Source organism: Bicyclus anynana, chromosome 26 (genome assembly GCF_947172395.1).
Source record: "Bicyclus anynana chromosome 26, ilBicAnyn1.1, whole genome shotgun sequence".
NCBI lineage: Eukaryota > Metazoa > Arthropoda > Insecta > Lepidoptera > Nymphalidae > Bicyclus > Bicyclus anynana.
Genome location: NC_069108.1, coordinates 8,941,851 through 8,957,178, shown reverse-complemented (window position 1 = coordinate 8,957,178; position 15,328 = coordinate 8,941,851). Strand labels below are relative to the sequence as shown.

Sequence of the window (15,328 nt, the reverse complement as noted above, 5' to 3'; positions counted from 1 at the left end):
TACGGGAACGGGAACCACGTAATTGAAACCGCGGGGCGTCATATAGCGGCATTTCTGCGACTTTCAGAAATTTTGTATTATCTCCGAAACTATATAACTAAATAACATACTGTAAAGGGCAAATCTTATCTCTATAATATCCTTGTGATTATTAAATCATTTATTTTGATAAGGATTTAAGTTTAGTTGTGTAAATAATGACGTAAACCTTAGTTTAAAATTTAAATAATTTATTAAAGTGCTAAAGGTACTATATCTGCTAAAATATAAAAGATAGATATATGGTGTCGCGGACTTTTTTGTAGAACTTTTAAAGGTTCAAAAAGCCTCCATACATTTATTTCAGTTATACGCAATGGTTGAGGCAGCGCATGCGAATAAGTAAGTTTTTCGGTCTGACCTGTAAGAGAAAACCCGCGATATCTCAGTAGTAATATATGATAGAAATATAAAATATAGCCTATAGCACTCCCCGATAACGTAGCATTCTACTGGTGAAAGAATTTTTAAAATCGGTCCAGTAGTTCCGAAGATTACCCCATTTCAAAAAATTGTTACAAACTTACAAACTTACAAACTTTACCTCTTTATAATATTAGTATAGATAGATAAGATTCGGACTTTTTTGTAGAACTTTTAAAGGCACATAAAGCCTCCATACATTCTAAGGTATTTTTACTCAATGGGTAAGGCAGCGCATACGAATTAATGATGAATTTCGGTTCGACCTGTATGACAAAAACTATGATAACTCTGCTAATGTATATGGTATCTATATATAGCATATAGCACTCCCCGATAACGTAGCATTCTACTGGTGAAAGAATTTTTGAAATTTGATAGTTCGAAGATACCCCTTTCAAAGAATGTTTACTGAACTTATAAACTTTACCTCTTTATATTATTAGTATAAATTTGCTTTGTTTCTGTGTCAGTCTACGAAAAATAAAAACGTACCTACGTCTAAAACGTACGTCGAGATAAAACCATAGAGAATAAAGTCATTAAAAAAAACTCGTTGCCATGACAACCCATATCCAAGTAAACAAATAAAAAGTTATTGTAACGTTAGAATAAATTGTAATTTAAACATATTATAATTTAACTGTTATGTTAAACTGAATATGTCAAACTTAACTGGTTTCGACAGTGAGGCGGTGGGTTTCGACTGTGTAAGTCAAAACAGCAGACCGAGTAAAAGCAGCGCTTCCCAAACAACAGAGTTTGTTGAGATTGGCACTGGTTCCCAAACCAATACGTCAGAGGACACCAGTTCTATGGTGTGCCCTGAAGATTTGAAAGCAGAGGTTGTGAACAAAGAATATCCTCCTCCAGGTTTGAGCCTTTATTCATCTCTAGACCCCACAAGGTTTTACTCGAGTAGTTTCCCTACTTGTGCGAATATGGGGTAAAATATAGCATACTAGCGGACGCCCGCGACTTCGTCCGCGTGGAATTTAGTTTTTGTCAAATCCCTCGGAAACTATGGATTAAAATATCCGGGATAAAAAGTAGTATATCCAGGCTATAATATATATCAATGCGAAATTTCAGCTAATTCGGTTCAGTAGTCGAGGCGTGAAAGAGTTGATTTTGATGATATGACAAACAGTCATATCATCAAAATCATCAGTTTTCGCAAATCTCTGGAAACCATGGATTTTTCGGAATATAAAGTAGCCTATATGTTAATCCAGAGTAAAATCTATTTCCAGCCAAATCGGTAGCGGCGTTATAGAGTAACAAACATAAAAACATACATACAAACTTTCGCGTTTATAATACTAGTAGGATAGGATTGTTACGACTCGAGTTACGACTCCTCGATTACGGATGGTATTAAAATTGTGTTATTGTGGTATTTGTATGACGTTGTTGCAACAGTGTTTGTATAAATAAAAGGGTATTTGATGACTTGAGCTCAGTTGTTTGTTAGGCAGCGTCGTCACCGTCACGCTGCTAGTCGTGTTAGTGATTTTTTGTATAATAGTGTGTATTGTAACTATTATTAGCGTTTTACGAGTATGCACAGTACAGCCCCTCTAGCCACGTGGCATGTCGATTCTCTTTCTACGATCGCTAACACTTCGAAAACTAGAAAAATGTGTGGGGATGACAGATCTTGATCACGTGACCTGTCGATTTCTAGTTTTCGAAGCGTAGAAAGAGAATCGACGTGCCAATTGGCTAGGGGGGTATAGATAGATATAGATTCATTGGTTCAGGTCTGAACGAGTTCCTGCGCAGAGTGGTGCCGGCCATGATGCAGCAGTTGGACCAGAATGACGCCGCTCTCTCCAGCGACTCGTCAGACTCTGACGACGAGGATGCTGTTAGCGCTAAGCTGTTACAGGTTGGCTTGAAACGATATCATGTTTTATAAAGTTCCATACCCAAGAGTTATTATCAGTATCAGCCTTTTTAACAGTCTACTACAGGAGCTAAGTGTTATTTATTGCCTGTAGGAGATGAGTTGTGTGCATTTTAAGAAATTAACTGTCACGTGTCTCAAACGGTGAAGGAAAACATCGTGAGGAAACTTGCATATCAGAGAATTTTCTTAATTCTCTGCGTGTGTGAAGTCTGCCAATTCGCATTGGGCCAGCGTGGTGGACTATTGGCGTAGCCCCTTTCATTCTGAGCGGAAACTCGAGCTAAACAGTGAGCCGAATATGGGTTGATAACGAGGAGATATCTATATCGGTGCTCGCTCCGAGAGCGCTGGCGTGGTCATTATACACCTTTCCTCTTATGAATCAATGGTAGACTATCCCGACCGCTATTGCCTGTAGAAGATCAGCCTGCAGGCAATAGCAGGTGCGTGAGACAGTACAGTGCTCGCTCCGAGAGCGCTGGCGTGGCTGTGTCGTAAATAGGGCGGTGCCACCTGTGCCCAGGCACAGGGCGTAATCTCTTGAGGGCGCAAGAATAGACAGAATTAAGCATTAGAATGGGCGACTCGTGTGAACCTGCGTTTGAGTTTTAGTGAGTGAGACACAGTGGGTGGTATGATAGGCAAAGGGTCTACTGTTATAGAAGCTCGCACAGGGCGCGGAAAAGGCTCTTTACGGCACTGTGGCGTGGTTATTATACACCTTTCCTCTTATGAATGAATGGTAGAATATCCCGACCGCTATTGCCTGTAGGAGATCAGCCTGCAGCGCGCGGCAGGCGACCACGGCTCAGTGCTGGGCGTCACGTGGAGCGGCGCCGGCAACTCGCTGGCAGCGTGCGTGGGGCAGCACGGTGCTCGCGCCGAGAGCGCTGGCGTGGTCAGCGTGTACACGCTCAAGCAAAGCGAGGACAGGTGAGACTTACTGCTCTTAGAGTTACAATTGAACTATCAATATAGAAGCATATAGAAATTGAAGCGTCTGTCTGTGATTCCAAGATAACTGTGTTTTCTCAAGTCTATTAAACAATTTTCTAAGTTACTAGAACGTGAAATTTTTTTTTATTACGTAGTGGTTATCAAAAAAAATGCATAGTAGTGTAATAGGTGGTTGAACGCTAGTTGAAAATCTGTAAAAAATAGGAATGAAAAAGAAAACATGGACAATGTGAAAACAGCAAATCTACTATTAAAACACAAGGGTTGGCAACACTGACTGACAGATTGACCGCTTTCTCCCAATACCATATATATTTAGTAGACACAAACACTACAGTACCTTTTACCTGTCCCTCTAACGTTGCCAGGTTCGTACACTCTGCAGACTTGGCCGAGAAGAGTTGCGTGACGGCGCTACAGTATCACCCCTCACTAGCTGGCTTGTTAGCGTACGGTGAGTTGATTTTTTTTTATTTATTTATTTTTACTTTGTATAAGCAAGCGCTCAGCTGCAATCACGCCTGATAGTAAGCGATAATGCAGCCTAACGCGCTTGCCTAGAAGATGCCGCTTGATTTGATACCCATATTGTAGGTGGTGGGGAAGACGGAAGCTGGAAGAGTATTCCACATCTTTACAGTGCATATAAGGAAGGAACGAAACCGCTTGATACGCGTCCGAAGAATATCAACGACATAGCGGTGGTTAGAAAAGAATGTAATAGAATATATGGTTCATTTGCCCACAAACTTGGACTGAAGACTGCATAGTTTCCTTAATCCGGAACTGGTACATAACTAACTGTGCCACTGGTAAGTGTGTATGTTTGTTCCTCTTTGCACAGTGGCTACTGAAGCGATTTGGCTGAAATTTGGAATGGAAATAGATTTTACTCTGTATTAACAAATATCGGAATCGAAGGCAGAGTTCATACCACTGGGCTATCACGGTTCTCAGGAAACAGTCAACTGATGATAATGATAAGTCACATCCGGAGAGTATGAACGCGCACGGCCCTAGGCCGCGCATATGTGAATCATAAAATGTTAAATTGTATAAGCTATAACATATGTTTTCATTTTTATCTATTTCCTTATAAATTAGGATTATACATAGTCTATTTAAATTTTTCATACACCAAATTATTATGGTAGAAAGTCGTCAGTCGTCGTCATCAACCGATATTCGGCTCACTGCTGAGCTCGAGTCTCCTCTCAGAATGAGAGGGATAAGGCCAATAGCCCACCACGCTGGCCCAATGCGGAATTGGCAGACTTCACACACGCAGAGAATTAAGATAATTCTCTGGTATTCAGGTTTCCTCACGATGTTTTCCTTCACCGATTGAGACACGTGATATTTAATTTCTTAAAATGCACACAACTGAAAAGTTGGAGGTACATGCCCCGGACCGGATTCGAACCCACACCCTCCGGAATCGGAGGCAGAGGTCATCCACTGTGCTATCACGGTAGAAAGTATCTGGCTGGTAGAAAGTATCAGGGTCTTATTATATTTAAGCAATCTTTGTAAACCTGCTTTTTGATGAATAAATAAATTATTATTATTGTTATTATGTACATAGGTAAAATAACCGGCCGGAGTCTGCGCATTATTACGCTAGGTTACAGCCGGAGAGTAGCAACGCGCGCGGCCGGAGGCCGCTCATGTTTACTTCAGTAATACGAGTATACCCGGTCGAAGTCAATAATGAATGAATTGAATAGGTACCAGCTCGGGAGAAGTGGTAGTTTACAATCTGTCCGACGGGGGCGACTGCAAGCTGGCGTCGGCCGACGACCGCCACGGCTGTCGACGCGTGTCGGCGCTGCGCTGGGCCGACGCACCGCTCGTTGACAGGTTCCTCGCGCTGACCCACAAGACACCCAGGAGGGCGGACCAGGTACGAGATTCCTCTTAAAGCATTTGCCATGCATCATTCTGACTATTTAACTAATTTCAAAAAAGGAGGAGGTTCTCACGATTCGACGCGTATGTTTTTTTTAACGTTTGTTACCTCATAACTTCGTAGTTTATTAACCAATTTTGAAAAATCATTTTTTGTTTGAAGGAGTATACTTCCAGATTGGTCCCATGTCATTTTCATGAAAATCAAAACAACTTAAATACGTCTTTGAAGTCGGTTCCATTTTTATGTTAAAAAGATTATTTTAGTATTCTCTCAATCTAACGGTTGTCTTTGAAGGTGTGTAAATAATGTACATGGGAATGACATTAATTATCAAAAGCCCCTGCATTCTGTAAAATTACAGCGATGTGACTTCACTAATTTTCGTGGTCATTGTTAGTGATATTTTATTTTTGGCATCCCATAGAAATAAAGTTCAAATTCTAATAATGTTTCTTTATCTTTTTATAAGCAAATGTTACATCGACGAGTATAATCAACGGAATCACCCCCCAGATCACGTGATCAAGTTGTTGATCGGATCTCTCATTCCCATATATTTTGTTAATTTTCAAAACGTTGGCGTTTATAGAAAGAGAATCGTACCCACATGGCTATAGACCCAGGGGATTGCGCAATTTTCAGCTGGGACCCCATTCCAGGTGCTGGTGTCTGCGGGCGCGGACGGCACGCTGGACGCTTGGCACGTCAACGCCGGCGTGCCGCTCTTCGAGCACATAGTTCAGTACGCCGTCAGCGAGGCACGCGGCCGACCTGCTGACGTCACGTGCTTCGACTTCGTCAAGAGTCCGTCGAGACCCGACGTGTTTGTTGTTGGGTATGTTCTTGTCTCGCTCTCTGTCATCGGTCTCTGATATTTGCGTGCTGCTCACTCTTTGCTGATGTCACGTGCTTCGACATCGTCAAGAGTTCGTCGAGACTCTAAAACTAGAGCGCGAGCAGATGCCGGTTGACGTCTCTGTTGTGGAGTATGTTCTTATAGAAAGAAGAAAAAACGTGTAGACCACGCGACTGTAGTAAAACTTCTTTCAAAAATAATGTAAAAGCGCCATCTATGATCCTCAAGCATAACTCTGTCGCAACATGTTTACATGTACAAAAAGTGATTGTTTCAAAGTTCTGCGAGAACGCCATCTACTGGTAGTTTAAAATAACAAACATTGTTGCGCTGTGCCCGAAACACGCATCGCTCGGTTACAATTTTCGTAAGGCACTGACCAGCTTATTCATCAAGTTAAGAGTGCGTAAAGTAGTTTTACTAAAAACTTCTTTTTTATTGCACCAAACACGGCAATATGCCTCATCCGATAGATAGATTTTAGTGCCCGAAAACTTAACCACTAGAGCAAGACCAAAACTCAAGTTTTTTTTTTTTTATTCTTTACAACTTAGCCCTTGACTACAATCTCACCTGATGGTAAGTGATAATGCAGTCTAAGATGGAAGCGGGATAACTTGTTAGGAGGAGGATGAAAATTCACACCCCTTTCGGTTTCTACACGGCATCGTGCCGGAACGCTAACTATCTTGGCGGTACGTCTTTGCCGGTAGGGTGGTAACTAGCCACGGCCGAAGCCTCCCACCAGCCAGACCTGAACAAATTAAGAAAATCTCAATCTGCCCAGCCGGGGATCGAACCCAGGACCTCCGTTTTGTAAATCCACCGCGCATACCACTGCGCCACGGAGGCCGTCAAAAATCTATTCAAGTAATAGAAGCATCATTTAGGTACTCTGTCATGTTTGGCACAAGGTAGAAAAGATGCCAGCTCAGCATTGTGCATGGACCAAGAATGTAGGTGACACCAGCATTTATCTCGCTTTTTCTTACTGACTCTAGCATTTACGTGCTGCTCTCTCATTGCTGACGTCACGCGTTTTGATGTTGATGTTTGATCCTTACCTGAGTAAAAGTTGCGTGACTTGTTTTTTACAACAATCATTTTTCTGTCTTTAATCCGCTTCTGTTACATTATACCATCATCAACAGCACCAAGAGCGGCAAGCTGAGTCTGTGCAAGGTCCAGCCTGCGTCCGCCGGCGTAGACCCGTCGTATGTCGTCGTCCAGCCGCACGCCGCCAGCGTACTGGACGCGCAGTTCAGCCGCCAAGAAACGCACGTGTTCGCGTCCGTCTCCGTGGACGCGGAGCTACGGCTCTACGACATAGACCAGAGTGCACCGCTGCAGGTGATCTAAACATACTAGGGTACAGATTGGTGCAATGCAACATGTAATTACAATGCAACATATATTCCTTACATTGCATGTTCCCTGCTGCCCTGGACGCGCATTGACTACGAATCATTCGACTTTTCTCTTCTCGCATTTCGTTAACAAACACTAGCCCTCGTCACACGTGTTCTTTTCTTTGCACGCATCCACTCTACTTTGACATTACATTTTGAGGGTTCCATAAAACTTCTCTTGTTCTGTAACCAAAAGTTTTAGGCTAACATATATATTGTTAGGCCTTGATGTCAGCTATCAGCCTGTAGAGTATGTCGTATTTACGGGACACCCTGTATTGTTGATCGGTGCAGGTGCTTTGGCTGCACGCGCCGGTGTGGTGCCTGTGCTGGGCGGGCCCGCGCCTGCTGCTCGGGCTGGGGGGCCTCGAGCCGGCGCTGCGAGCGTACGAGGCCCGCGCCGGCAGGCCTCTGCGCGCCGCAGGCCTCGCGGCGCGGGGGCCTGTGCGCTGCGTCGCCGCTAATAGCGGGTGAGACTTATCGCCATGGAGGTTTGATATTAGTATATAGTTATGAAGTCGACGATGTTGATTGGTATATTTAAAAGTACTATCAAATAGATGAAGCGGTGTGGAAAGAAGAAACGGTAAAGATGTAATGGATGGGCGAAACAATATATCCACGCATGCGCGGTCGAGGGAATTCTAAATATGAAATGAATCTGGAATGTGAATGTAGATGGCCTAACTTAAAGTGGGCGAACGAAAGAGTTCGTTCGCCACAGACTGTCTAAGCTTCGCCCCAGTGGCTTACTAAAAGTGTGTGTATACTTAATCGTTTTGACTAAAATTTGCAATGGGAATAGATTTTACTCTGGATTATTACATAGGCTACTATGGACTTTTCATACCGGAAAATTAGGGTAGGGGTAGGTAAGGGTAGAGAAAAAGTGCACATTAGTCAAAGCGAAGCTTGACCGGGTCCTCTAGTTATATTATACTAGCTGACGCCGCGCGGTTTCACCTGCGTGGTTCCCGTTCTCGTTGGAATACGAGGATATTATATAGCATATAGCCTTCCTCGATAAATGAGCTATCTAACACTGAAAGAATTTTTCAAATCAGACCAGTTCCTGAGATTAGCGTTCAAACAAACAAACTCTTTAGCTTTATAATATTAGTATAGATTATTTACATGTTAGCCCTTGACTACAATCTCACCTGATGGTAAGTGATGATACAATCTAAGATGGATGCAGGCTAACCTGTTAGTAGTTGGATGAAAATCCGTACCACTTTCGGTTTCTACACGTCATCGTACTGGAACGCAATCGCTTAGCGACACGTCATTGCGTAGGGTGGTAACTAGCTACGGCCGAAGCCTCCCACCAGCCAAATGCTTCTTTATCCTTTTGTTGATGATGAAAGTCTTTTGCCAGCTCTAGTGGCGCACTGGTGGCGACGGGCGACGACGCCGGAACAGTCCACGTGTGGGAGCTGCCTTCGCTGGTGAAGCATCGCAGCTCAAAATGTACAGCTTAATACCACAGAGTAACCAGAGAGTTTTTACAAACTGCGTGCTGAAGCCGATACTAGAGGCTGAAATGCTTGTTTAGCCCCGCTGTGGAGTGGTAATATGACAGTGTTTTTGAGAAAGAGTATATACTACTCTTTCTATAACTGTTTAAATATTAAAATGAGTTTCAAAGATTATAGATTGTTTGTTTTGGTAAATCATAAAGATGCAAAATATTAAATTTTCTACCATTTCTACCAAGCCCAATAATTAGTTGAGCTGGCAAGACGTCAGACAAAGACACACAACCAGTGGGAGCCGTCTCGCCAGGGCCGCTTTTAGCTAGCTATCACCTATAACGAAATAGCTATCTTAATACGAAGACATTAGATCTCATTTTAGCTTAGCAAAAATTTTAGGTGCATAGTCTTGTTAATAAGTTTAATTATGGTCTTTGTGTGATGGTTGGTCATCATAGATTTACGATTCGGTACAAGACGCAGTGTTGCCAGTTGGATCCTATGAGAAGTTACCCGAAATATTAAAAAAAGTAACCTTTTTGTGTAAAAAGTAATCTTTTGACTACTACTACTCTTGCTTTTTGCGTTCCACAGCATGGCTAAACCACGTCAAGATGGTGCTGCCAATGTCATTGTCAACAATGTACTTTATTAATTTACTCTTTCTTTATTAGTCGTCTGTGCGTGGTCAGTGCTGTTTGTTAATTTGTCGTCTGTGGTAGTATCTATTAATCTGTGGTACTCTATTTTTTATGTCAATAAATTCTTTGAAGATTAATAATTTTTTGAATTTAAATATATCAGTTTATAATCTCCACGACCTATTAACTTTTAACTAAAACATCACAGAAACCTGAAAATGTCGAATGTCTCGGATAAGTAATAAAAGTAAAGATGGTTAGGATAATGTTAACTACTTATACCACAAATGAAACGTGAAGTGTTTTAGAATTTAGATGTTGTTGTGAACACTGGCGATCACCTAATATTAATGTATTTACTCATTAAAATTAGCTGATCGTCAGTGATCATTACACACCAACAATGCGGTGCTGTGTGCCTTTCTGCGAAAACACTTCAGACAATGCGTCGGCATCTGAGAGAACGGGAATTACCTTCCATGGGTGAGCAAAATTATTAGTCTCATGAATTTAGGCCACAGAAGACAATCTCCGGCACTTCCGGCAGATTAATAGCCTACTTTACAACTCTTTGTCAACAAGTTTAACGGGGATGATGATGACGGTTTGAAAATATAGATTTTTATGATACACTAGCTGACGCCGCGCGGTTTTACCCGTTCCCGTAGGAGTACAGGGATAATATATAGCCTACCTCGATAAATGGGCTATCTAACACTGAAAGAATTTTTCAGATCGGACCAGTAGTTCCAGAGATTAGCACGTTCAATCAAACAAACAAACAAACTCTTCAGCTTTATAATATTAGTATAGATTCGGGTAAAAAAGATCAATGTATACATAAAAAGCAAAGATTGTCTGGATATTAGCAATATAAAACTTCAAAAAGTATTAGAAATTTTTTTATCGTAATTAGATGAAAATTCATACAGTTTAAGCTTCCTTAAATTGAATTTGACATTTTTCAATATCAACTTAAACACACAAAAAAGTTATTTATAATTTTGTTTGAATACAAACATACAAATGTAACAATCATTATGACCTACAACGTCATTAAATCATATTATTTAGTATGGGGCGTTTTTCAAAATACGCAGCAGCGCTGCAAATCTGACCCTTTAAATCCCTGTAGCTCCAAAAGTAACGATTGCAGATATCCTGTTAATTTTACAAAATTGCTTTACTATTAGCATACTCCTAATTTATATATGATTTAAAAAACTGTCATCATCCCTATTCTGTCTTTCAAAATCCATAACTATGACCTTCCATCCATAACTATGACCTTGCCTCACATATTACTATACTCTGTACTACCGAGTGACTGAGCTTTATTGATTCCATTTATTAATCCTTGCATTCCTTATCTGATGCATTCCTTGTCTTGTCAAAACTCAATACAGCTAAGTGTTGAAATTTTCATCAATTTCTAGGGTAAACCTAAATCTTAGTAGTGGAAACATGCTATCACTTATGTAGGTATGGTTGTGTTTACTACAATGGTTGTTTTACAGATTACCCAGTGAAGGCAATCTCCGTACTGCTTGGCTCAGAGCCCTCGGCACACAAGACCATCACCTGCCCGACCCTGCTGTGGTCTGCTCCCAGCACTTTCTGGATGACGACTTATGTACAACAGAGAGTTGTGTGAGGCAGATTCACTCTCATGCTATTCCTTCAACAGTGCAGGTCAGTTTGTTGTTTTTATTTGTGAATTTAGATCAAGGAAGTGCTAAGACATACTTATAGCAGCATTACTCATATGCAAGTAGTAATGTAGAAGTAACTGTTGGTATATTTACAGATGTGCATGATATGCCTGGACACTGGCAGCAAGCTGTCTCTAATGAGTAAACACAAGTTGGAGGAGGCATATGAACAGCTAACTGGACTGTCTGTGAGTTGACAATCAAATTGTACTAATTGAAACTGTAAAGGGATATAAAACATAGGTCAACATTTGTCTCAGTTTTTCTTTTTATCACTCATAATTGTGTGCAGTTGTTTCAGTTGTGTCGTCGAGGAAACCTGAAGCAAACACTCTGTGTGCTGTGTGCTCAGAGATTGATTAACTTCAGTAGATTTAGAGACTTGAGCTTGAGAGCCCATTCACTGATGACAGACTTAGTTGAACAACATGAATTAGTGAGTACTCAGTATTAATAATTAATGTCTTGTTACCTTACTTGAGGAGTTGATTGTTTGGTGTTAACATTGACCTTGTTTCAGAATACTATACAACACAAAGAATTGATGAACTGCACAACTGCACATCTGAAGTGTAATTTGACACAAACAACATTAGGAGCTAACCATTGTGACTTGTACATAGATCACACTGATGAAGAGGAGCAAACGGCAGTAGAGGAATCTGTAGTGGGAGATGTTGTAACAGTTGTAAAGAATGAAGGCAGTTCTGATTCCATTTCGAGAGCTGATAACTTGGAATTGGCGCAAGAAGATCACTGTGTATCCAAGGAGGAATACACTATAAGCATCAAGTTAGAAGTGGAGCCACTGGCTGAGGCTGTGAGTGAAGCTCTTCATAGAAGAGCAGCAACTTCCTGCACTGCAGTTGCAAAACACGAGATTGAAATAAAGAGTGAAAGTGTTACCTTTGGATGTACCATTTGTTTCCAAGAGTTTGTGGAAGAGAATGCATACTACAAACATAGGATCAAGCACCTCCAGGTGAGACTTGTGTTTTTCTCGACGGAGGTGGTATATGGCCTCTGCATATGTCATACAATAACCTCTGTGGACAGACAGACGTGTGAATGAGTTTTGTATTTGGCAGGACGCTGGCGGCGACGCTGCATGTGATGCATCACAAGTGTGCGAGCCTGGTGCAGCTGTGAGCCGCAGCGGTGACTCACTTGTGCTGCAGAACAAGTCAGTATACAACGACGCTGCATGTGATGCATCACAAGTGTGCGAGCCTGGTGCAGCTGTGAGCCGCAGCGGTGACTCACTCGTGCTGCAGAACAAGTCAGTATACAACGACGCTGCATGTGATGCATCACAAGTGTGCGAGCCTCGTGCAGCTGTGAGCCGCAGCGGTGACTCACTCGTGCTGCAGAACAAGTCAGTATACAACGACGCTGCATGTGATGCATCACAAGTGTGCGAGCCTCGTGCAGCTGTGAGCCGCAGCGGTGACTCACTCGTGCTGCAGAACAAGTCAGTATACAACGACGCTGCATGTGATGCATCACAAGTGTGCGAGCCTCGTGCAGCTGTGAGCCGCAGCGGTGACTCACTCGTGCTGCAGAACAAGTCAGTATACAAGGACACTAGTGTCATGACACAACACTGCTTGTGCACTACGTCCCAGCTCAGACTCACATTCTGCTGCTGTTCCACAGGACAGGGAGTCAGAGGCTGAGCGATGAGCCTGCCCCGGCTGCAGGCTGCGCTCCGGCTGTAGGTGAGTGACAAATGACATGCACTACATTGCACCGACATCCAGTACGATGTCAGGTAGAAACCGAAAGGGTGTGGACGTGTGCGACAAAATTACTGTAATAATAATAAAATAATAAGCTTTATTTTTCCCATTTAGATAGTACTTATCAATATCTTAAAACTATTCTAACTAATCTATATATTTATCTAAATAATTAATTATGTTATGTACTAGTTAATAATTGGGCCTCTTCGGGTATAAGCGTCCTCCATCTTTTTCCATTTGTTCCTTTCTTTTGTGAGTTCCATCCAACCTTGGCCGGCCACTGCGGTAATGTCGTCCACCCACCTTCCTATAGGCCATCCTATTTTCCTTTTACCAAGTGGACCTTTCCAACAACATTACTGTACTGGCAGAATATTAGTTGTTGTTGTGTTGACGTTCAGGCGATATAGTAGCAGTAGAGCTGTCGCAAACGTTTGTCGGACTCAATTGTAAGAAGAATGTATTGTTTCAGTCGCTCCACTGTCCGCGAGACTTGCGGCAAACGACGAGAGCAAAGTGCAGGCAACTGAAGGAGGAGGTGCGATCCTGACAAGCCAACAAATCCTTGAAACTGACATTGACGAACTGGACAACCGATCATCTCAGAGCGGCACCAAACCGTACACAGATATAAATAAATTCACAAATTGTGTAGTCCAGTTATACGATATATTCAAGAAACCCAAGGAAGCTGTACTAGATGAGAATCTACGCGTGGGAGCCCACACTGCTGGCAAGCCTCACTCTTGTGTCTTATGTCATTATAAAGCTTTATATAAAGGTGACTTGTTAAAGCATATGAGAACCCACACTGCTGCCAAGCCTTACTCTTGTGTCTTGTGTCATTATAAAACGTTTTATAAAGGTGACTTGTTAAAGCATACGAGAACCCACACTGGTGAAAAGCCATTTTCCTGTGATACATGCAATTTCCAATGTGCACAACGAAGTCATTTATTACTGCACATAAAAACTCATACTGGTGAAAAGCCATTTTCCTGTAAGATATGCAATTCCAAATTTGCACGAAAAGGTACTTTATTAGACCATATTAAAACCCACACTGGTGAAAAACCATTGAGCTGTGAGAGTTGCAATTATAAATGTGCACGAAAAAGTTGTTTATTACGGCATATTAAAACCCACAATGAGGAAATGTCATTTTCATGTGAGATGTGCAATTACAAATGTGCACAAAAAAGATATTTATTAAGACACAAGAGAACCCACACTGGTGAAAAGCCATTTTCCAGTGATGTGTGCAACTAGCTCTACATAAGTCATTTATTACGACACAAGAGAACCCACACTGGTGATAAGCCATTTTCCTGTGACATGTGCAACTATAAAGCTCCGCATAAAAGTCATTTATTAAGACACAAAATCCATTCCACACTGGTAAAAAGCCTTATAGTTGTTATACATATATGCAGTTATAAATGTGCCCAAAGAAGTCAGTACAGCACATGAAAACCCACACTGCTGATCAGTTGTGGATTTACTAGTAGCCTGAGAAGGTGGAGCCTAATATTATAAAGCTGAAGAGTTTGTTTGTTTGAACGCGCTAATCTCAGGAACTACTGGTCCGATTTGAAAAATTCTTTCAGTGTTAGATAGCCCATTTAACGAAGAAGGCTATAGGCTATATTGTATTTTCAAAAAAATTAGAGATCCTTCCTGAAACTCCAATAATGTAACTCAAGGTGCACAAAATTACCTAATATTGTTTACATCACGTGCACTACAAAAACTATTGATGTTAGAATAACATAATGTACTACAACTTTGTAGAACACATCATTTTCTACAAAAAGTGTCGCGACAGCATATATCTAACTATTATAGTCCTACCACAGTAAGTGTTCTTTTATTTTTAACACGTTCGCTGCGGTACGAGGTCAATTGACCTCGTACATCTAGCATCTTCAATAGTTGCGAGGTCGATTGACCTCGTACCACACTACAATTTTTTAGTACGAGGTCAAAAAACCTCGTACCGCACCAGACGCACAAAAATCAGTGCCGCAGCGAACGTCACTTTGACTGCTGGTAAATAAATGCTATGCTATAAAAATCCCTACCATGCTAAGCCTAACACAACAGTTGTGTTTTTCGCACTGTTATTACGACAAAGCAAAAACCTTGACGTTCTGCTAAAAACGCTCGTCGCGTGTTCACACGCTGGCCCGGTCTAAGGGTACCAACGCACTATCCGGTTAGTCGCACCGCAACCGCAGGACGCGGTTGCGC

At 41.7% G+C, this 15,328-nt stretch overlaps 2 protein-coding genes across 5 annotated transcripts; both read left to right on the top strand.

Moving 5' to 3' along the window:
* The first annotated feature begins 975 nt into the window (after positions 1 to 975).
* Positions 976 to 9,367, top strand: LOC112054421 (cytoplasmic dynein 2 intermediate chain 2-like). The gene is made up of 9 exons (XM_052889984.1): positions 976 to 1,335; positions 2,226 to 2,353; positions 3,147 to 3,307; positions 3,700 to 3,785; positions 5,059 to 5,234; positions 5,903 to 6,078; positions 7,251 to 7,449; positions 7,803 to 7,978; positions 8,887 to 9,367. Exons 1-9 carry the CDS (start codon positions 1,125 to 1,127, stop codon positions 8,987 to 8,989), a joined length of 1,416 nt encoding a protein of 471 aa, XP_052745944.1. The 5' UTR covers positions 976 to 1,124; the 3' UTR covers positions 8,990 to 9,367.
* A 365-nt stretch (positions 9,368 to 9,732) lies between these two features.
* On the top strand, positions 9,733 to 14,813 carry LOC112054431 (oocyte zinc finger protein XlCOF6-like). 4 transcript variants are annotated; one of them, XM_052889981.1, is made up of 8 exons: positions 9,739 to 10,107; positions 11,142 to 11,316; positions 11,432 to 11,524; positions 11,638 to 11,772; positions 11,857 to 12,318; positions 12,425 to 12,615; positions 12,993 to 13,054; positions 13,551 to 14,813. In XM_052889981.1, the coding sequence occupies exons 1-8, from the start codon at positions 10,028 to 10,030 to the stop codon at positions 14,345 to 14,347; spliced, it is 1,995 nt and encodes a 664-aa protein (XP_052745941.1). In that variant the 5' UTR covers positions 9,739 to 10,027; the 3' UTR covers positions 14,348 to 14,813. The 4 variants fall into 4 exon arrangements, with proteins under 4 accessions (XP_052745943.1, XP_052745941.1, XP_052745940.1 ...); XM_052889980.1 differs by having other exon boundaries at positions 11,629 to 11,772; XM_052889982.1 differs by having other exon boundaries at positions 9,740 to 10,107; positions 11,629 to 11,772; positions 12,425 to 12,519.
* Positions 14,814 to 15,328: the final 515 nt, after the last annotated feature.